The sequence below is a fragment of the Oxyura jamaicensis genome, chromosome 8, assembly GCF_011077185.1.
Source record: "Oxyura jamaicensis isolate SHBP4307 breed ruddy duck chromosome 8, BPBGC_Ojam_1.0, whole genome shotgun sequence".
Classification (NCBI taxonomy): domain Eukaryota; kingdom Metazoa; phylum Chordata; class Aves; order Anseriformes; family Anatidae; genus Oxyura; species Oxyura jamaicensis.
In genome coordinates, this window is record NC_048900.1 from 26621976 (window position 1) to 26643723 (window position 21748).

Consider the following 21748-nt stretch of genomic DNA (forward strand, 5'->3'; position numbering starts at 1 on the left):
ACTACGAGTCCCGGCGTGCACTGCGCGGGGGGGGGGGGGGGCGCGCCCCCCGAGGGGAGAAGACCCCCGCGCGGGGGGGGGGCGGCGCATCTCAGGTTGAGCCCCTGTGAGGAGTTTGAGGTCCCCGCCCACCCAAACCAGTCACGTTCTCTGAATTTCAAGGTTTTTTAAACATTTTGACAGTAACACGCATCAAAAAATGTGGTTTTGAATCCTAATAGGTACCCAGAAAGTGGCCATGCGGGAGGAAAGATTCTCACACCGATTCACGCAATTAAGATCGTGTCACAGCTTTTAATGCTCATTTTCGCCTGGCATAGGTATATATATATATATTTAAATCTAACATAACTTCTACTTAGGGAATATTCTGTTTTTTCACGTATATGCTTCAGGATGGTGTGCTCGCAGAGGCCTGGCCTTTGCTCGTTGATTTCCTGGACTCGCTCCACGTCGCCTCCTTCCCGCAGGATCCTCCCGCCGCCTGCCTCTGGCAGCACTCCCGGCTACCAGGGAGCTGAGGGTGAAACCATCCCACAGGAGGAATGCAGTCCGGATGGCTCGGGCACTGCGTCAGCCCTGCGCAGAGAGCACACCGATGGCCCCGTACGCACAGCTGCTGCTCTGAAATACCGCGTCACAGGCGTCAAGGGGGAAACACGATTTACTTCTAGCGTTAAAAGCAAAGGGGAACGCAAATATAATTGATTTTGTGCTTAAGTTTGACTTCCAGAATTAAATTCTAATAAATACTTATGAGAAAGGACTAAAGGCCATCTTTGAAATGACCTGAGGGACAGAGTACATTATCTAAATACACGTTATCTAAACATTTCTTTGTCAAGAGTAAACCTTAAATAAAAGAAAGGTAATTTGTCATTGTTCCTGTCTTTCACATTTTCATGGCTATATTTTAACATTACAACTGGAAAAAAAGCTAATAAATGGTATTTGTATGCGGATGCCGCTTGGCAGAATCCAGCTGTTAAGCCCTTTTCAGGGAAAAGTTTCAAAATATCTGTGTCCCTAACCACAGGATGTTTCCAGGTGGTTACATAAGAAATCTGAGGTTTGAATCTTACCTTATTTACTGAGTTTTTATTAATGTTGTTCCGTTGTGAGCAGGGACAATAGGTGCAGGAAACTCCACTTCAGGGGCATCAAAGAAGTAAGCCTAAGTTATTGCAGAGGAGACAAAAAGACCATTTAGAAAGAAACAGTTCTGCCTCATCAGCTCCCATTCACAGTTTCCAAATTCACTGGTCATGGGGTGCTAACACAGCACTGAAACAACAGATTTCAGTCATTTCTAAGTTTTTTTTTTAATCAGATTAGAAATATTCAAAATAGTACTCTAAATGGGACTTTTAAATATAACAGCAGCCAGCAGTTAGCTTCTCAAGGCCTTTGAAATGATCTGTACTAGAAAGGAAACGGACTGCAGAAATTTACTTGACTGTTTGCTGATTATCAGATGAAGATCCAGGCAGCCTACAGTAACAGGAACTCCTGCTGACTCCTGTGTTTTGCCCTCTTCCTGCACGCTGAGCAAACCTATCTATTCTGGAAGCTGAAGTGGGATCAGAACTAAAGCTAGTATGGTATCATTCTGCTTAGTGCAACAAGGAGACAAAAATTAATTAAAGTCCTTGACATTGTGTTCCAGTAGCACGATGGTCTTCTGCTTTCAAAACACTGATTTACTAAGTTCTGGCAAGTTTGTATTTTTATATATAAAACTCGTAAGCACGCACTATAAACTGAGCATTTAATCATTTTAAAGGATTAACTAAGCATAGCACTTGTTGGAATAAGCTGTCACTGGATACAACAAAGATTAACGCTTGGCTGACACTACGATGAATTCTAGGTAAAAATTCTGTTCTGTGAGTAATTTTGTTTTAAAGCTATCTTCATTATTGAGTTTGTTATTGGCACCGTCAGTCAGATTGGCATCCATTTTTGAAATAATGACAGATTTTCCTTTGGAGGCTTTTCAAAAATTACTCCTTGTTTCCTGATTAAAAAGATGTTCCAGCAACCAGCCAGCCCCTCCTTCCCTGCACCGTACCATGCTGCAAGCCCCAGGTAACAGCAGGTTAAAGAGGAAAGGCGGTGCTATACCAAACAGCCGATGGACAGCAGGGCGTGGAGCAGGACAATGGTCCCCACAGTTGCCAGCGCAATCCTCCGGTTGTCATCTCTGACGGCAGGCCAGAAGGTCATCACCAAAACAGACCCCGAAAGGCACAGGGAGAACATCACCAGGACCCAGCGCACCACTTTTTGTGGGATAATCCATAAAATCTGTAAGGGAGGAAAACAATCAAAGAGACTGTGTGAAACAGGGATTAATTTATTGAATGCATTGTTCTCTGACATTTCGACACTTCCAGCCAATTTGTGCACAAATTAACTCACGCTTATTTGAGGAATGAACAACGCTAATAGCAGCCACAGCAGCAAGGAGCTTTACTCCCAGGCATGACAAGTTCACGTCCCCTGAGTTATTCCTTACTTGGATTTGCTGCCTCTGGGGAAATGACCTGCCCTGGGCTTTTCTGGGACCACTTGATGCTAGACAAGCATGAACGAAAAGCTTTATTTTAGCCAAGCAAAATGAGCAAGAGACTTGTTCATATTAGTCAAAGTCTTGGGGAATGGATAATCTTGTAAGAAATAGCAATGTTTTTAAAGCAGGACCTATTTTCAGGGCATGTAACATAGGGACACACTCTTTAGGCCGTACGTACCGCTGTGGGAATATAAACGAAGAGGGAGTAGCCATACACACACACTATCTCCAGGAATGAGTACGAGACGATGTTCATAACTTTACTGTTCCTCCACATCAGAAATCCCCAGAGAGCAAGGGGAACAAGCCAAGCGTATGCAAAAATCGTTGTTGCTGCTATGGACACTGGAAATACGTCAAAAGATTTAACATTGTATTAGAATACAAGCCAGAATCAAGTGTATGAAGCATTCAGCATGGAAACTAGAAAGCTGCTTCTGAAATTACCTTCAAAATGTAAAGCATAAACTACTAATAAACTGAGAATTCGGCATTTATATCAACCTCACTCCAACTACTTTGCCAGCATTTCAAGTTATTTTAAAAGCAAAGAGTTCAGAAACTGTTCTTTTATCATTTTCCATTTCTTTATTACACTTGGGTGTAAAACGCTATCATTTTCAGTGTGAAAGGAGCCACACAGGAAAGAAAATCTTACTTAAAAGTAGAAATTCAGCTACTGACAGATACTGAAAAATGAGAGTAGAATGCAGACACGATCTAGGTTCATGCCCTAAATGCTAAATTTTGCTAAAAAAAAAAATCAGAGAATGCAGGTATGAGTGTCAAATCCAAAACTACTCAAGTAGTTTCCCAGCAGGCGTCTATGTTATTCCGCAGGGACAGCAGTCTCCTTCAAACTTTAAGAACAGACAGAGGTAATTGGCTCCTGGGTCTGACTTCACTGGAGCACGTATCAGTTGAGCATCTTTTGCTTAGTGCTGGGTTTACCAGAAGGTAACCGCTTCCAGCCCTCGGTAGGTGATCTGAGTAGAAACCTAACTCAGTCATTTCCTTTCTGAGGCCTGCAGGCTCCCACGAGTCCACGGACCCACGAAGGCATCTATAAAAGCACCACTGTGGCCACTGCTGGGCACACTCACTAAAGCTAGAAAAATAACTTCCAATTAGTCCTGTCTGCTCCGCTAAACTGTATTTTGTAACTATTTTATGCTTCCCAGGAGAGGGGTTCTGCCAGTTACAGCCCACTCTAAGGATTTCTTCTGCATGGCTAAAAATTTTAAAGAATCAATCAATCAAAAAGATTACTAGGTCAAAGCTATGGCCTGTTTATCCCATTACTGTACTAGCACATTAAAACAAGCAAGCTAACACACCAGGAACCCTCAGGACTGTGTCATACACTTACAAACCTTTTCTGAACTCCGGCACATAGTGGTAGGTCGGCTTGCCCAGGTGGAGGAAGAAGTTTGAGAGGTTGCCACTAACAGCAATGGCAAAGACAAGCGTGGTGCATATCCAAAAGGGACCTTAAAAGGAATCACAAGTTCAACAAGAAAACAAGAAGGCAGAAGAATTGTAAGACAATACAATTCCAAATGCTTAGCTCAGAAGAGAACGTCTCACACCTACCGTAGAGGTCGGGATTGCTACGGATATACAGCCTTACGAAGTTCCTCCCTGGTACGGGGAAAACAGAACCCTTGATTCGGTCCAGGACCTACGAAAACACACAGGTTTGTCTGACTGAAAACGTGAAAAAAGGAAAAGTCCTCAGTGTCTGGATAAGGCATGGCTCAGACAACAGCTTTCCCCTGAAGAGGAGTATGAACCTGGTAAGTGTCCACATCGAAGAATGTCTGGTAGTACTCAAACGTCCAGAACGGGGCACTTTTCTTCTGTCCCGCAAGCAGCTGCATGGTGCAAAAAGAAATGTGGAAAACATTACAAGGATGCAATTTATGTTACTGGGTTGTTTACACAGTAGTTAAACGATCATAAATGACATCAGTTATAGCACACGTCTTCTTCCGTGTCACAAGTTCCCTTACTGACAGCTGCACTAGCAGAGCCTGCAGACAACCTCTGGGCGTTTGAAAGCTTCCTGCTCTCCTGCCAGTGCCACCAACCCCAGAACAGACAGAGACACAGCGCTGGGCTTTCCACTACACTCATCTCCTGGCATATTCGCTTAGCTCAAAGCACCGTGATTACAGGACAACTGCCTAGGCTGCGACAGCTGAAGAGCCAGCGCACGTTCCCTTTGCCAATTCTGTGGCAGAGAAGAAGCAGGGTTTTGAATCACCCAGCACCAACCCCTGGCGTCCTCTAGACACATCCCAGCGTTGTCAGCATCCCTCGGGTACGCGCCGGTGCGGGCAGTGCGGGTGTGAGCGCGTCCCCCCGGATTTCTCGCAGCCCCCAGCTGTAGCAGGGGCATCACCTCCGTTTTATCGGAGTCATCGGTGCCCAGCAGCTCGTCGTCCTCCTCCCTGCCCGGCTCCTGCGGACGGCCATGCTGGCTCTTGGGGGCCTCGGCAGGCTCCTCGATGCTGATGGTGGTAGCGTCGGGGTTCGCCGCCAGCAAGCTGGCCGCGTCGGCGAACTCTGCGAGCAAGCACAGCGCGGGGCGGGCGGTGAGCGGCTGCCGAGGCGGCGGCGGCTGGCCCGGCCCGGCCCGGCCCCGCTCCCCAGGCCGCGGGTTCAGTTCCCGGCGCCGCCTCACCTGGGAACTGGAGCCCGTCCGCGGCCGCCATGCAGCCCCGGCACCTCCGCGGAGCCGCCGCCGACTCCCTGCCGCCGCCCGGCCCGCTCCGGCCGCTCCGCGGGCTTAAAGGGGCCGCGCGCGCCGCGTCCCGCCAGCCAATGGGCGGCTGCGCTGCTCATTTCCCCTCCCCCGCCCCTCGCGCTCCGGAGGAGCCTCGTGGCGTAGGGAAGCGCGGCGGCCAATCAGAGGCGCCGAGGCGCTTCCTCTTCCGGCTCCGCCCGCGCCGTTAAGGGGCCCGCGGCCCTGCCCCAACGGCAGGGGCTGGTGCCCAAAACGCGGGGGTTTGGGGGTTTAACATAAAAAACCTGCCCGATAGGGGCATTTTGACGTATGTATGTAAATATGTACGTATATACACAACGTAATGTGCTTGTGGAGGTGTCTTGGACATGTAGGTGTGTAAACATCTATAGTAATAGATATGTATTTAAAGTACACAATATAAACTAAATTTATATATAAAAATTTATATATAAAATACAACGTACACGTGGTATAAAATACAATGTATTTTATAGAGAGATATATAGTAAGATATGTGCATTTAAAAGTATATAAAATGCATTATACATATTATATATAAAATACATGGGTATTTTATGTCTCTAAATGTACACATACATTTTATCTATAGGAAATACATGTACATAAAATGCAAATATATAGAAAATACTTTTCATATCTATACACATATGTGTACATACATTTTATATGTTTACATATATATATATATACACACACAAAATATATATATTTACATATATATATAGAAAATACATTTCTGGGTGTCCTCCCAGCCTGCGTGGTGAGTCCCAGCGGGCCAGCAGAGCAGCACAGAGGACACAAACGCACCGCACCACCCCAGTGCCATCAGCCACGACACTTCCAAAGCCCCCATTGTAGATGTTGGTGGCTCCCGAGCCTAAACGCGTAGGTTCAAGTGCCTCAGCGCTGACAGGCCCAGCCCTCGGGCACCATTAACCTAATTCTTGCTTTCAGTCTGGGAAAACATCCCAACGTGGCCCCGCTCGTCACTAACACACACGATTTATCTGAAAAAGCCTTGCAGCTGTGCAGTCGACGTTAGAACGGAGGAGCGCAGCAGGCAGGCTCCTCGCCCCCAGACGCGTGGAGTCCATGGGGAGGTGGAAGGGGGCAAGGCCAGGCAGAAATTGGGCCAAGCACGTGAACGCCTGTCCTCCCCACCTGGCTACCTTTGCCCCTGCTGTCTCACTGTGCTCCCATCCGAAGCCCTCACCTCCAGCACGATGTTCAGCATCAGGCTGCTGCTACAGAAAGCCCTCATTCTTCTGCACGTTACTGCCAGCGTTGTTGTCGGCAAAACGCTGATGGTGCTGTTCCCCAACGCCATGAAAAGACACATCCTAAAACAAGGCGAGAAGAGCAGAATGAACCAGAACCCGAAGTTCAGCTACGAAAACTGGGGCCCGACCTTTTTCAGCTTCCAGTATTTACTCTTCGTGCTGAAGGTGAAGTGGAAGAGGCTGGAGGACGAAGCCTGCGAGGGACAGCCTGCTCCCAACACGCCAGTGGTGACTTCCCAGGGGGACGTCCGGCTCCTCTTCGACTTCATGCGAGGTCCGTAATCATCCTTGTAAACGGTTTGGGTGTGCTGAAGTGGTAGGTGAGGACAAGAAGCTGCAAGAGGACAGGGACAATCAGGGAACGTGCTGCATCTTTCTCATCAAATGAACACCGCCAGCCTGCTCTGCTGTCTCGTGCGCTCTCATGCCAGCTGTCTGCCTCTTGATTTTCTAAAATAACCTGCTTATTGTCCTGGATACACCATCCCTGCACGCCAGTAAGCTTAGCAACCTCTTGCAAAAGCTGGCTCTATCTAGAAATACCTCCTTTGGACAGCAAAAGTGGTAATTTGTTTTAGGGGGAGAAGATCCAGAGGCAGAACCGGGTGCAGTGAGTCACGACCATTGGCTGTCATTCCCTGTACATACACAAAGTCCCATGCCAGAACAGAGCCTAGAAACTCGAAAGCACACAGTGTTTTTGCAGATTTAAAGCAGCTAGAAATGAGGCAGAAGAGAAAGAAGTTGCTTTGTACTTTGTCCGCTACCTCCCACCGAGCTCTCTGTAGAACGTGGAATTAATCATTAAGCGGCAGTGTCTGTCCCCATGGGAGGCATTAAATCCCTCTCTTTCTCTCTCTGTATTTATATACAAAAGAGGGTTGCACAATTTGAGATACACAATATTCACAGAAAGGTACCCCTGCTATTAGGTTCTTTAAGATGCAAAATATGCTAGCAGCAGTTTTTTGAAGCTAAGTCCAGCCAGGAGGAAGATCTTGAACACACTTGAGATAATTTAGCATGGCCATGGACTAAAAATCCTGCAAGTTCTCTTAAACTGAAGCCCTGCAATCGATTATGCAGACGCAAACACGTGGTACATACCGTGCTAATCCGTCAGCAACTGCATAGATACTTTTGCCAGGGGCTTGTGTAACATTAGTTTAATAAATGCATAACCAGAGTTCTGTTCGGACAGGAAACTGCAGAAATACATGGAAAGCATGAGCGCCTGTGACGTATGACTGAGAAGTCTGCAGCTTCCACTCACCTCAGCTAGAGCAGACACCTCTGAAAAAAGCCAAGACGTGTCACGCCGGTTCAACAGAATTTAGAATCTGTGCTTAGATGTCCATCTCTGAATCACTGTCTGCTGAGAAACCTTACAAACGATCACGCATAGTACTTTTCAAAGTCCTTAGGATGAAAGATCTCGGGGAGGCTGCCAGGCACTACATGCTGTACTTCCATTTTAGAGCAGTTTGCTATCCCCAAATGCTGGTGACTTGAGAAATGGCTCTCATGGGGAGGACACAAGACGTGTATCTGTAGGGTACCTTCTGCCTTCGCTGGGCTTTGCACAGAAAGGACCCTCCTTGGTTAAGCTCACTATTGGATCCTCTGCTGGTCAGTGCCAGGCTAAGGAACAGAAAGCATCTTTGTGCTTGTTTTGCACAGGAACTTGGTGATACAGATGTTCTGCTGCCAATTTTCTGCTGCCTCCCTCCCACCAACTTAACCAGAGTGTCCCCTGCTTTTCTTCTAGGTAACCGACCTTTAATCCTGAATTTTGGCAGTTGCACCTGACCTTCATTTATGTTCAAATTTGATGAGTTCAACAAGCTCGTCAAAGATTTCAGCTCAATAGCAGATTTCCTAATCATCTACATCGAAGAAGCTCATGCAGCAGGTACAGTACAAACATATTAATACCCACCAGAATGTCAGATATGCAGCATTCCTTTTAGAAAGAAAAGCATTTTAGCAAAGGAGGTAACTACAAATGAGAAAGAAATCTTCCTAAAATCAAAAGTGGCAACACCAAATCCAGGCACCAGATTACATCCCTGGTTCTCCAACAATTTTACTCACACATCTGACTTTACACTGAAATACTGCTGTTGAAGATGCTTATCTCCATGAAGCAAAGCACATAGTTAAATCTTTGCAAAACTTCCTCCCAGTTGTAGTAGAGCTCCTTTTGAAAAATATGAACAAAAATGAATAGAGCGTTTCACAGAACAAAGGTTGTGTGCAATGACAGCATGTGTTAAGTGTTTTAAAATCAAAACAGTAAAGTTTTTGTAAATCATTTTTAACACGTGTCAAGGACAGGATGCAGACTTTAATTAAAAAATAGCAAACAAACTGCACACGCTCTTTTATCTACACTGGACTAAGTAACATGTTGGCAGAGATTTTTATCCCAGGGTTAAGGTGGTTTTCTAAAATGCAACGCTTACAGTTTTCAAGTTTTCTAGCATTACATCACTTACAGGTCTTGAGAAACAGACAGCCAAGCCACCAAAATCTTTTACTTGTTTCCCCTTTCCTAGGAAGTTACATGCAAATGTTTATTTGCATATTTCTAAAAAACGAGGAGGGGCCTTCTCTCTTGTACATTTCGGTTATCAGATCTAGAATTAACTTTATAGGCTTAATGAGTAGAATCAAGCTGAATGAACAACGTTGTTGCTAAGACTACTAAATGAACAGGTATCAGCTAACAGCTGATAATCAGCTTGTAATTTAAAAATCTCCTTCTCGGCACCAGTAATTTCAAAAATTTCAGCTAAAATGCATCAAGTATTTCCGAATCCAGGGCAAGGAAGAAATGCAGTTTGTTCAAACTGAAGTGGGGAAACAAACAAACACACACACCATGTGATTATTTATTTGCAAAGCTGTAGTGTTCTCCTACTCTGAAGGGGACCTTAATTTCATGGCAAGTTTTGGTGTTAGAAGTAAATTGCTATATTCTTTTAACACAGTTTTGGTACGTGACACACAGTCCACCTCCACCCCAACTGTCTATTCTAAATGTTCCTTGCTAAATACCTTTCTCATTTGTTCCAGATGGATGGGCTTTTAAAAACAATATTGTTATTAAAAATCACAGAAGCCTTGAAGATCGAAAAATTGCAGCACAATTTCTTCAGAAAAATAATCCTTTATGTCCAGTGGTTTTAGACACCATGGAAAACCTCAGCAGTTCAAAATATGCTGCACTGCCCGAAAGACTGTACCTACTTCAAGAAGGGAAGGTTATCTACAAGGTAAAACCCATCAACAATAATGGGCACAATACAATGAGATTCTCAACTTTTAAAATAAGAATGTTTTACATTTTATGCAAGTATTTCATTCTATTTCCTAGCTGCTGATTTCACAATTCACTGTAACTGTAGAAAAAAAGAAAAGGACTTGCAGTAAAACCAGTCTGGGCCTTTGCAGTGTACATATTTGATGTACACCTCAGTCCTGCTCAAATATTTATCCCATGGCTCGTTAGAAAACCTAGCTACATCTAAGCTGTGAGATCCAGGAACACTCCCCAGCTCCAGGATCCCAGCACTGGCCCTGCCCCAGCTACACAGCAGGGTGTGACCTGTGCACACACCATCTCCCATGCGACAGCTGCCAAGCAAAAGAAACCCAAGTACACCTACCCACAGCTCTGATTTAACTGCTGTGCTCTAAAGGACTTCTGCTCTGTGTATTTGAGCATTACTGTATAATTTTATTCCTTTCCAGGGAGGAGTGGGGCCTTGGAACTATCACCCCCAGGAAATACGCACCATCCTGGAAAAACTGAAATAGAAAAAGGACTTCAGAGTAAAGACTAACTGGATAAAAAAAAAAAAAAAAAAAAAACTCAATGAATAACTTTTCATGGATATAACTGTTAAAAAAAGGAATTTAAAAATAACAGAACACCTAGACAGAGAATAACAAGTGCATCTAAAGAGCATCTACAGTGTGGTTCATCACTTATTTGTCTGGAGGTTTTCAAGTCTCATTGGTACAACCTCATCTGTCGCATTGTAGTGTCTTACTGCACTTACACCACACGCAGTAACGAAGAGCAGCTGAGCTATTAGGATTGGATATCGACATTTACATTCCTAAGGCATACTGTGCAGGATAAACCTCAGGGGTGGTGACATTTGCAAAAGTCAACTGGCATGCAAAACAACCAATTTCACATTAATAAGTTTCTCTTTCTCTTGTACACATCCAATTTTCTTAAACGTTCACTTCCACAGACTTCAGAAGGCTTCTGAATAAGACAATCTCTATTAACATTTGTTTCTATTAATATTTGTTATGACAGTCATAGCTTAAAGCACAGACAGCTCTGACCTGACTTTAGAAAATATTTATAGAAACAAAGGATTGATCTGCAATTATTAAAAAACTATCAGAGCATCGTACGGCTCCAGCTTGTTTTTCCTCTCCAGTTATTTATAAGCATTAGTAGAAGTTTATATACATCCTATTATTCTTGCACAGTTTCTTTTGAGTTAAAGAGAAGGTTTCCAATTTAAGAACTTTTGAAGAACTTCCTTGACAGTAAGAAGTAATGCCTCCCGTTTAAGTACTTCACACTTTTTTGTATTCAACTCCAAATGCAAGGGAAACATCTGACGGGAAACTGGGTTTTAATTCATAAGTTAAGAAAGCCTGACCTAAACACAATGATTTAAATGGACAATGGAACCGTGATGGACTATGGACTGAATGAACTATGTTCAAGTATTCTCGGTAACACTCTAGGTTATATAAAACTAGACAGCTGTTACTATAATTAAGGACATCTAAGCACAGACTCTTAATTCTGTTAATGAACCAACTGGACATGTCTTGATTTTTTTCAGAGGTGTCCGCTCTAGCTGAGCCAAGTGGGAGCTGCAGACTTCTCAGTCGTGCACCACAGGCGTTCATGCTTTCCATGTATTTCTGCAATTTCCTGTCCAAACAGAACTCTGGTTATGTATTTATAAAACTAATGTTACACAAGCCCCTGGCAAAAGTATCTATGCAGCTGCTTACAAATTAACTGCATTACGTACATTAAACCAGTGGTGAATACACACTACATCTGTATCTTTGAAAAACACTTTAATACAAAGGTTTAATAATAAATATTCCCTGCAATATGCATATCAAAATATAATACAAAAAGGGGAAAAAAAGGTACAAACTTAAGCTGGACTTAAGTGTTTTCTGCTGTGCCCTCTGCCATCACCCTGTGCACTGATACAAAATGATCAAAGGCAGACTTGATGATGAAACGCAAGTAAGTGGCTGGGAAATCAGGAAGCTGTAGAAGGAAAAAAAAAAAAGTTATTTTAGTCTCTGTAGTAACATAACTACCAAGCTATTCGCAGAAGTTTGTTAGAAGAACCTGTGCTCCCATGGCTGTTTTCAATTTACGTATAAATCATGGTGTTTTAAAAAATTTAGCCAGCTTCAGAGATTCTTTAGAAGAGAGTAGTTAAAAACAGTTGTCCCTCCCCACTCCTGAATATCGTTTGCAGCCTTCACAACAACAATTCAGGGAGGAAAGACCACCGCTCTGCCACAACACTTCAGGGAGGAAAGACCACTCTTGTGAAAGGAGCTCTTTCACAGTTAGGAGCAGTAGTCAGATGCAACTTCATACCCCAATCTAGAGAGGAGCAGCAGGAAAATGCAATCTTATATCATGATCTATGAATTCCTGTATCTAATGTTGAGTTAGCAATAATTATAAATAAAAATGTTTTGATTTTTCATGGTTTCTACCCAATTAGTCTAAATATCCTGTTCTGTGAAGCACTGCTGCTGTATCCTGTAAATACTCACTTGGAATTCTTCCATTTGAAGCTGTCCTTCTGTGTGTTGCAAATCTAGAAAATACATATTTTCAGCAAATAATGAGAAACAGTCCACAATGCTGTGAAAAATTTTCACTGGACATCAGAGTTCATGAGAGTTTAAGAAGCATGAACTCACACAACATACAGAAATTGTTCTTTACAGGGTTATTTAAGAGAACAAATACTCTTTGCAATATCCCAGTGTAAAAATATAACTCATGACACTGCTTTAAAAAACATCACCCAAGGGGCATTAAAAAAAACAATCATGCAGGAAATGACCCTCTATTATATTATGTAAGTCTGATTTTAATTTTTTGGAACAAAAGAGAGTGTACAAGTAGTGCTCGAGCCCTTCTACATCATTTTACATCTCCAAACAGCTAATCAGAACATCAGTGTTCATAATCTTAATTAAATGTGTCTATTAAACAAATATCTAATAACATAATCATCAAGCCAGACCTGAATACTCAAAAGACACAGAGTTAAAATGACTCACTGAAAAAATACAGAGGGCACCAATGATAAAAAGGATGGTTTTATCTGTATGTCTCAATAGAACCTATATAAAATCTAAGCTCAATTTTATAAGCGTATTTTTTACACACTACACAAACTTACTGAAAGGCATAAAATTAAGAATGAACATTAGAAGAAAATGTATTGTTTCCTGGTGCATTTGTATACCATTCCATCTGAAAATGCAGTCTTCAAGTTGAGAAAATGGCTACATGACATGAAACCTGGTTATTTTCCAACATGTCCAAGTTCTCACTCAATACCCAAAGAAACCAATGGGGACCTCCAAAAATTTGATATAATTTATGCAAGAAGTGATAGCTCCCTCCAGAAGGTGCACCACTGACATTTTTCAGGTGACTATAGTCAAAATGTAAATGCCTTACTGTGAAAGTTACTCTATAGTATAATATCAAGGAATTTTTGCAGGAAAACAGGGATTCCTGTGAAATTTAAAAAACGTAACCAATACTAACTGAAATTATCAGAAGAAATCTAGGTCGCAAGGCTATACCAAAGCCTGACAATGTGCCTAGTCTTGTTTTCAGATATATGCTGGGATACAATATGCCAGGGTACACATTCTAGTATTACTAAGTTATTTTTCTAGGGGAGAAAAAATAAAAAATAAAACTTCCTAATGAAGTTTGATTTTTTTCTTAGTTATCTCTGTGTGTAGTAACAGAAAAAGTCAATTGGAATCCTTCCTAGTTTGCCTAACAAAAGCTTTGTTGTTCAAAAAAACTTTGAAATAAGTGAATCAGCAAATGCACAGCTCTACATCACTACCACAAAACCCCGTCCACTTCAGATTCACAACCTTACCTTTTTCAATGCACTGTTCAAAATCTACTGGGTCTTTAGATACGCTTCTTTCAATCCTCAAGGTCCGCACTAAAATACATAGCATTTAAAATATCAACATAAGTTCTGCATTTTATTGAAAATGATATTCATTGCATCACTTTCTATTTACAAAGCATCTTATCAGTATTAACTAATTAATTGCTCCTCTAGCTTAGGGACTAGGACTGCAATAAAACCACCACACTCCTGTTTCAGGTTGGACAAACAAGGACAAGTTTCCAGTTGTGTTGTACAGCCTCTGCTGACGGTCAAGCTCCTGTACCCACGCTCTCGCCTCAGAACAGTCCTTTTGGTCTTACAGCTCGCATTTTCCCTCAACTTTATTTTAGAAAAGAAAATTCAGAGTTGTCATACACAAATATAAAAATCAGTATTAAAAATAAATCATGAAAATAGTAAGTATTGCGGTTCTGCCCATAAAATTGTATCAGCCACACTGTACTACTTAATTATAAGATCCATACAAGGTTGCTATGAGAACGCAGTAACAACTGCAGCTGGGGCAGATTGGCCATCTTTTTTTCTGACAGATTTATGAAAAACTTTGGATATGCAAGATATGTGTTTTGTTAAGCTGTACCTTTATTAACATGCTAAAAGTGACTACTTAAAAATACGAGGCTACTGAGAGAACGTGCATGTAGGTGAGTACATTTTGAATAATCTGTACTGCACACTGCAATACACAAAGCCTTACCCAAGTAACACTGGATTGCGACTTTGCTGATTTTTACACATTTAGGAAAACCAATAATGAATTCCTGCGGGAACATTCCTGTCGTCGTCCAGAACGTTTCAGAACTTCTGTGGAGAAAGCAGGACAAAAAAAAAAGAAAACCACCCGCGGCTATTTCTAGCTGCCTTGAAAGGAAATTTAAAAATAAAGAAAGAAAGAATGCGAGGCCATTATTACTGGGGACATTTTAGTTTGTGCTGGGGAGGCAGAAAATACTTCAGCGACGTGAGGCACCGTGGTGCCAGGGGACCCCCCTCACGGCCCCGCGCCGCCCTCACCCGTCCGCCATGTTCTCGGCGGGGTGCTCCGGGTCGCTGGAGGTGGCCAGGACGAGGGCAGCGCCCGCCGAGCTCCAGCACCAGTCGGCGGCCCCCATCGCGGGCCGGGAGCGGAGGGGAAGGCCGAGCCCGGCGCTGCCGGTACCGGGCAGCGGCGACGCCTCAGAGACCGCGGCTGGGGCCGGGCGAGCCGGTGCCGCAGCGGGCGGCGGCAGCGGGACCCCGCCGGGGCGGGACCGGGGAAATGGCGGCGGTGCCTCCCCGCAGAGCCCACGCCGGGGCCGCGTCCCCTCAGCGCCCCGGTGCCAGCCCCGCTCCCCTCCCGCTGCCCGCCCCCGGCTCGGCCCCGCCTGCTGCCGCCGGCGCTGCGGGATGGGAGCGGCGAGCGCGGCCCCGGCTGACGGCGCGGCGGGGCGGCCCCGGCGGGGCAGGTAGGTGCGGGCAGCGCCCCCCGGTCCAGGGCTCCTCAGCCCCGTTCCTGCCGGGCAGGGAAGGGGTCGAGCCCCAGTCCTCCTCAGCCACCTCCGCGGCGGGCTCCGGGGCTGGGGGCATGGCGCAAAGCAGAGCCCCCCGCGGAGACCTCGGTGCCGGCTGGGGCACCCCTGCGCTGCCCACCCTTATCCCCTTCTCTGGGAGCAGGGAGGGGGGCCCTCCGGCAGGCTCTGCTGCCCGGCTGCGGTCAGCCATTTACCCCCCTCCTCCTCTTCCTCCTCCTCCTCCTCCTTCTCTTCTTTCTCCCCTTCTTGCAGCACAGCCAGGGCCCAGCTGCGCCCCCCCACACACACCCCGGCTCCCCTTCGCCATCCCTGGGTTCAGCCCCCCCCATGTCCAGTGTCTGTGGCCTGATGGCAGACAGCACACAGCCCTGCTGGAGGCGGCTCGGCCCTCCTGGCGCTGCAGGGTTACGTGACAACCTGCACTCAGGGCACCCAGGATCGCCGACAGGGCTTGGGGTCTTTCCCAAGGTGTGCTTTACCTGTTTCGGTTTGTTTTTGCAGAACTGGACGAGGGGAATGTCGTGCTGGCTCCACTCAGAAAGCTGTCTGGATACCGGGCCAATATACGTGCGTGAAAATGGGAAGCTGCACGTGGTAAACCAGGGTGCGGGTGGCATACAGAATGTCACTCCCAAAGCAAGACCTTTCAGGCTGTTCTCCAGAGGATTTTCTGTGGAGCTTTGTATGAACAGGGAGGATGATAGGGCAAGGAGGCAGAGGACTGATCATTTCATCTTCACGTACACCAAGGAGGGGAACCTCCGATACTCGGCCAAGTCCCTCTTCAGCCTAGTGCTGGGGTACATTTCTGACAACGTTGACCACATTGACTCGTTGATTGGTTTCCCAGAGCAGATTGCTGAAAAGCTCTTTTCAGCCGCAGAAGCAAGACAAAAGTTCACAGAACCAGTTACAGGACTGAGAGCTCTACAGAAGTTTACTGAAGCATATGGCAGCTTGGTGCTATGTTCATTATGTCTGCGGAATAGGTAAGTGCATTCAGTAACAAACATCTCCTAGTGCTTTTTGCTAGCATGCTTAAATTTTCCCTTATTTTCTCTCCAAAGTAACTTTTCAAAAAATTTAGGCCTTATAGCACCACCTATTTTTAGTCAACTGACTTGAGCCTTGTCTTACTCTGCTGCTGGTATCCTTTCGTACCATTCCTTTCCTAACAAGTACAGCCCACAGCTGCTGGTTTCACACTAAGATACAAGCCAATGCAGGTAATAGAATACATCCATGTTAACTAACAGAGGATTTTATTTGAAGGATTAAACTTGAAACTATTTTTTAAAAATCCTAATCAGTATTTGCATAATAGTCTGTATGTGTAATGCCATCTCAGGTATTTCTTTGGTCATTTTTGTAATTGTACTTACTAGCATTTCAACATGCTTAGCTGACTGTAGAGATAAAATACACCCTTGCAGACCATCTGGGATTATTTACTATAAGTTTTTAACTCGTTTCATTTTTTTATCCTGTTTCATTTTGGGTGCTGAGCAGAAGATACAGTCTTGTAGGTGAGAGTTAGAGCCTTTGAAGTCAGGCAGGTTTTACCTTAGTGGTAAGTGTGGTTCCTATCCCCATACTGAACATACCTTAATGAGGTTCTGATTAGAATACAGCTTTTTTTTTTTTTTTTTCCACTTTCTCAATGTTCACGTTTTATTTCTCTACAAGAGTCTGACCAAGCTTAAAACTGAACGTGCTTTTAAAGCTTTGCTGCTACTGAAGTCTTTCCAAGTAATGTAATGAGACTATTTTCCATCTATACACTTTAAAAGGGATGGTTTATCCAGTTTAAAATCAAAGTGCAGACATATTCATCTGAAGTGCTGAGGGTGTTTTGAGCACAGTAGGAATGTTTGATCAGAGGTCAATTATCCTTTGTTTTATCCCTTAAACCTACTCCCTCTTTATTTTTAGTACAGATACTTTTTATGAGCTTAATTCAGCAGTGAAGTTACCTCTGGCATAGTTTGCTATTACAGAAAGCTTAGTTAAGTATCAAGTCTTTGAAATCCAGGAAGTAAGATACTAAGGCTTTTTTTTTTGATTAATTGTATTTATGAAAGAGCCCACTCTTCACAAGCCCTCAGAGCTACAGCGCTCTTGTCGAGAGTTGTTTCACACTCTGACTGCACATACTGCCTTCCACAAAACTGAATTGCTTGGCAAAGGGATTTGGTGGGGTAGTTTGGTAGATACACCGGCACTAAGAAGGTGCTCATACTTCCATGGGTAAAAAGGCATTCACTGAGGAATGAAATTAGTAAACACACCTACTTTCAGCACTTAAGATATTATCCTTAGGGATTGTGTTGCCATGGGGCCTATGAGGTAAATTCAGGAAAGATTAGTGAATTCAGGGGTTGTATTGCTGTGGAAATAAGGCAAATGTAGGGGAGATGGGGGTAAGGTAGTAACTGCTACATGCAAGCAGGGTGTTACTGCATATTCATGCATGCCATTCTTCAGTGCATTCCTACCTCTAAACCTCCTACTGAATAGTTCCAGCACAGATGTTTGCATGGCTGCACAGTGAGTCGAATCGGGGAACCAACACAGCTCAAAAAAAAATAACCCACTGAGTAACCACTGCCTGGGGTGTAGTCACAACTCCAGTAGGAGTCCAGGGTACTGCGGGCATCCTTTTGGACTCAGTCTAGTGAGCTGGGCAACGTCTCTAGTGAAGTATTGTATTTACCCATGTGGAAAGTAAAATCTTACCATTTGGCAAGCTATGCTGATGCATTCAGAATAGATTTGAAACCCGGGTGTATGTTGGTTTGTCTCCATGCTACCTAGATACTAAGGAAGAGCAATTTGTGACTCTGATTTAAAGTAATATATTCTACATCATTCTGAAATAATACAGAAATAATCTGTAAACAGGCCCCTAATAATGATGTTTGCAAATTGAGGTTGTAATCGTTAGTCCATTATTCTGTGTGAAAGCAAAACCATGATATTTATTCAAGGAGAAGGCTGGGGATTCAGATGTGTTGTGTGCAGAATGCAGTGTAAAAAGATAATTACAACAGCTGGCCAATTTCTGTCAGTTTCCACACAGGTACATATGAGAAATAACAGTGTTATGCTTGTGACACTTGAGAATACTTGAGGACCTTTCGAATGTGCCCTGAACACTGATAGGTTTTTTTTGTTCTTTACAGATACCTGCTTATCTCTGAAAAACTCGAAGAAATTAAGTCTTTCCGGGATCTGACGTGTTTGGATCTTTCCTGTTGTAAACTCGGAGATGAACATGAACTTTTAGAACACCTCACTAAAGAGGCTCTGTCTAGGTACTAGTTGCTTGATGTGTATCTAAAGATGACACTTTCTTTTCCTATCACTGAGCAGTTCAAAGAATCAAGGTGTGACTTTAAAGAAAAATTTCACAGAAAGTAGTGTGTAAGTTTGAAGATTTTGGTTGCTGATAAAACCTGCTCTTGAGGTAAACAAAATACAGAATTTATTGTACAAAATGAACGTGCTCTAAAAGACATACTAAATTTCAAAGGTACTACAAATGTGTGAGATAATTCTCATGTATTTTTATAATTTCCATTGGGCAGGTAAAAAAAAAAAAAAAAGCATCTTCAGCATTTTTAACAACTTTACACTTTTATTTCATTCTTTAAGGGATAACTTTTATCAGACAAATTTTTAACTAAACCAATATGCCAGATGGAGATTTCTGCAAGCACTAGGTTGATACTAAGTTAATTAATACTTTGGAAAATAAATTTTATAAAGTTTGATACTGAAGATTGAAAAGTAGAAAAATGGGGAGAACAGTAGGCAGAATAGCTGTTAACTAGAGGATATGACATTAATATAAAACTTCAATATTTTGATGCATTTTGAGGCGAGATTTTGTTTTCAAAGCACTTTGAAAAATGTTGTAATGTTGTGTTTTTCCTTAGTTCATCTGTGTTAATACCTCATTGCTAAAAATCATTGCTGTATCTCTTCCCAAATCCATTACCTCTTCCATTTTGCCAAGTGTTTTTCTTTTTTCAGTTTTGAGTGAAGTTGAGATTGGCAGCCCCGATTTAAATAACTTCAACTTTTAAAGAACCTCCTTGTCTCTGTTAGCAAATGCTTGTGCTCTAGGACAAGTTTGTCACTGGAGTTTCATGAATAACTGATCAAATAAGTGCTTCTGTTGAGCTAGCAGAAGGAATATAAAAACATCTGTCAGTCCTACCAACCCAGGATTCTTTCTTGCTACTTTTTATTAATGTTAATAAAAAGTTTTTGTTAACCCTTCAGTAGGCTGAAGGGTTGGCACAAGATGAGCCCAGACTTTCTACATAGACTTTTAAGATATTTTGCAAAGCTGTCTAAGTAAAGTGACTGTAACGATTGTTTTATATTTCTCCTTCCAGTGTAAAAAGGCTTCTCTTGAAAGACAACGCTTTATCAGATGCGGGCCTTCGCAGAATGACAGCACCAGTACGAGTATTGAAAAAGGGACTTGAGAATCTCTTGGTATTAGACTTGTCTTGTAAGTGCTTCATGGTATAATGTTAGAAGCAGACTGTATCTTTTTTTTTTGATAAAGATTTTTTCCTACTTAATATTGAAGGGATACAAATAATTTAACAATTCCTGTGAGCCTAGTACCCAGCCCCAGGTTTGACCACCAACTTCCCAAAAGGCACAGGTCGTACCTGTAAGTCTCAGCTACTCGTTACTTACATACATATCTCTAATGGTATGGGAAGTAATATTGTAAAACTTGTATTTTGACCATTAGAGGAAAAATACCACATTTGACTCAATTTCCAAACATGAATCATCCTCCAAAGAACGGCCCAAAAAATCCCTTGTTGAAGTGTTAGCTTTTGGAACAACCAATTTCTTGGTATTCTATCTTCTTCCACATCTGGCAACTTAACTAACCTTACCTGACCTTACAGGTAACCCTAAAATCACAGATGTGGGAATTGGATACCTGCTTTGTTTCAAGAAGTTGAATTGTTTGGACATTTCTGGGACAGGTCTCAAGGTAAAAGAGCTTCTAAGTTTAATGGACAAGCATAACCAAATGTTCTTTCCTTCTGACCATTTTATTTCCCTTTTCACTAGGACGTTAATGCTGTCATTAAACGAATCCAAATGCAGATAGGCTTGGTTCACTCAGAAGTGCCTCTGAAAGAATTTGATCACAGTAACTGCAAAACAGAGGGATGGGCAGAGCAGGTACGGGGTTTTAAGTTTATTTTACTTTTCTAGAAATTGTTCTTATACCTATGAGGAATTGAATTGCTGAATAGGAAGTAGTAAGGGATAGAGTTGTTTCTGTTGATGTTTCTGTAAACTTTACAAGAAATATTTTTAACTCCCTCAAATCTTCTTTCAGACAGTTTTGCAGTGGGAGCAGGCAGTCATGGAGGCTGTCAAGCCGCAAGAAGACTTGAGATCCAGAACAGCAGCTCAGCACTTCTGTACGTAATTGAATAGAGACCACATTATTTAACTGTTTTCTAGGAGGAATATTTTCGTGCATTTTTGTAGTACAAATTGCATCTCAGATGTGCAATTTCAGCCATTTGTGCAACTACTTTACAATGTGGTGGGAGGTTTTTTTTGTGTATTGTATTTGTTAGACTGCTGGATAACTTAAAAATCAGCATGACAGCAGGCTTAGGGCAACATCTAATAACTGAGTTTTCTCCTTAAAATCCTGAGTCCAAAATAAAAACGTTGGTTTCCCCTGTGTATGTTTCAGCAAAACAGACAGTATTTCCAGGTTTGCTTGGCCAGAATAATTCGCAACACAAGTGTGCATTTTAAGGCATAATTCTGTTTTTCCCCAACTCTGAACTTTTTGTTTTCCCCCCTGTAGATGGCAAGACACGCAGAAGAGAAGAAGCAGTCAAATGCAAGTTGGTAGAGACAGAAACCAAAGCATCTGGAAACTTGCAGTTTTATAAGGAAAACGTTCAAAATTGCCATTCACCTTTGAAAAAGGAGGTTGCAGGCAGCCATGAATCAAAGAACAATAAAAAAAGAGCTTTGGCTGAACAAGAGAGAGAAAGGACTTCCAAACAGAAGCATCTGTGCCTCACAGTGGAGGACTGGGATTTGTTAAATACCTACTGAGTCAGAAAGAAACGAGTCTTTTGTTTGTTGTTTTCTTGCTGACAACGGATTTTGGATGTGTTCAGAGGGAGTAACAAAGCAGACCAGTATTGTTAAAGCTGGCTGCTGTGCTATGCTTGTGTTATCGTAGGCTTGGGAAGGGGAGGGCTAGAATCCAGGAGATGGGTGATGTTACTACTGTATATTTTCAATACATAATTTTTTTCAAATAAAGTTTTTGTTGTCATCCTTAA

At 43.0% G+C, this 21748-nt stretch overlaps 4 protein-coding genes across 8 annotated transcripts; 2 read left to right on the top strand and 2 right to left on the bottom strand.

The window, feature by feature from the left end:
* Positions 1–274: 274 nt before the first annotated feature.
* YIPF1 (Yip1 domain family member 1) lies at positions 275–5401 on the bottom strand. 2 transcript variants are annotated; one of them, XM_035333582.1, is made up of 9 exons: positions 5262–5401; positions 4980–5143; positions 4369–4449; positions 4169–4256; positions 3949–4065; positions 2754–2920; positions 2125–2307; positions 1083–1174; positions 275–523 (listed from the first exon to the last, which is right to left on the bottom strand). In XM_035333582.1, the coding sequence occupies exons 1-8, from the start codon at positions 5290–5292 to the stop codon at positions 1088–1090; spliced, it is 918 nt and encodes a 305-aa protein (XP_035189473.1). In that variant the 5' UTR covers positions 5293–5401; the 3' UTR covers positions 275–523; positions 1083–1087. The 2 variants fall into 2 exon arrangements, with proteins under 2 accessions (XP_035189473.1, XP_035189472.1); XM_035333581.1 differs by having other exon boundaries at positions 275–579.
* A 1158-nt stretch (positions 5402–6559) lies between these two features.
* Positions 6560–10544, top strand: DIO1 (iodothyronine deiodinase 1). The gene is made up of 4 exons (XM_035333337.1): positions 6560–6902; positions 8397–8540; positions 9707–9906; positions 10385–10544. Exons 1-4 carry the CDS (start codon positions 6572–6574, stop codon positions 10448–10450), a joined length of 741 nt encoding a protein of 246 aa, XP_035189228.1. The 5' UTR covers positions 6560–6571; the 3' UTR covers positions 10451–10544.
* A 1191-nt stretch (positions 10545–11735) lies between these two features.
* Positions 11736–16002, bottom strand: HSPB11 (heat shock protein family B (small) member 11). 3 transcript variants are annotated; one of them, XM_035333339.1, is made up of 5 exons: positions 15872–16002; positions 14579–14685; positions 13840–13908; positions 12479–12522; positions 11736–11954 (listed from the first exon to the last, which is right to left on the bottom strand). In XM_035333339.1, the coding sequence occupies exons 2-5, from the start codon at positions 14652–14654 to the stop codon at positions 11847–11849; spliced, it is 297 nt and encodes a 98-aa protein (XP_035189230.1). In that variant the 5' UTR covers positions 14655–14685; positions 15872–16002; the 3' UTR covers positions 11736–11846. The 3 variants fall into 3 exon arrangements, with proteins under 3 accessions (XP_035189230.1, XP_035189231.1, XP_035189229.1); XM_035333340.1 differs by lacking the exon at positions 15872–16002 and adding an exon at positions 15519–15543; XM_035333338.1 differs by lacking the exon at positions 15872–16002 and adding an exon at positions 14896–15124.
* On the top strand, positions 15156–21748 carry LRRC42 (leucine rich repeat containing 42). 2 transcript variants are annotated; one of them, XM_035333336.1, is made up of 8 exons: positions 15156–15330; positions 15894–16381; positions 18575–18706; positions 19796–19914; positions 20330–20418; positions 20499–20612; positions 20773–20857; positions 21259–21748. In XM_035333336.1, exons 2-8 carry the CDS (start codon positions 15909–15911, stop codon positions 21513–21515), a joined length of 1269 nt encoding a protein of 422 aa, XP_035189227.1. In that variant the 5' UTR covers positions 15156–15330; positions 15894–15908; the 3' UTR covers positions 21516–21748. The 2 variants fall into 2 exon arrangements, with proteins under 2 accessions (XP_035189227.1, XP_035189226.1); XM_035333335.1 differs by having other exon boundaries at positions 15190–15326.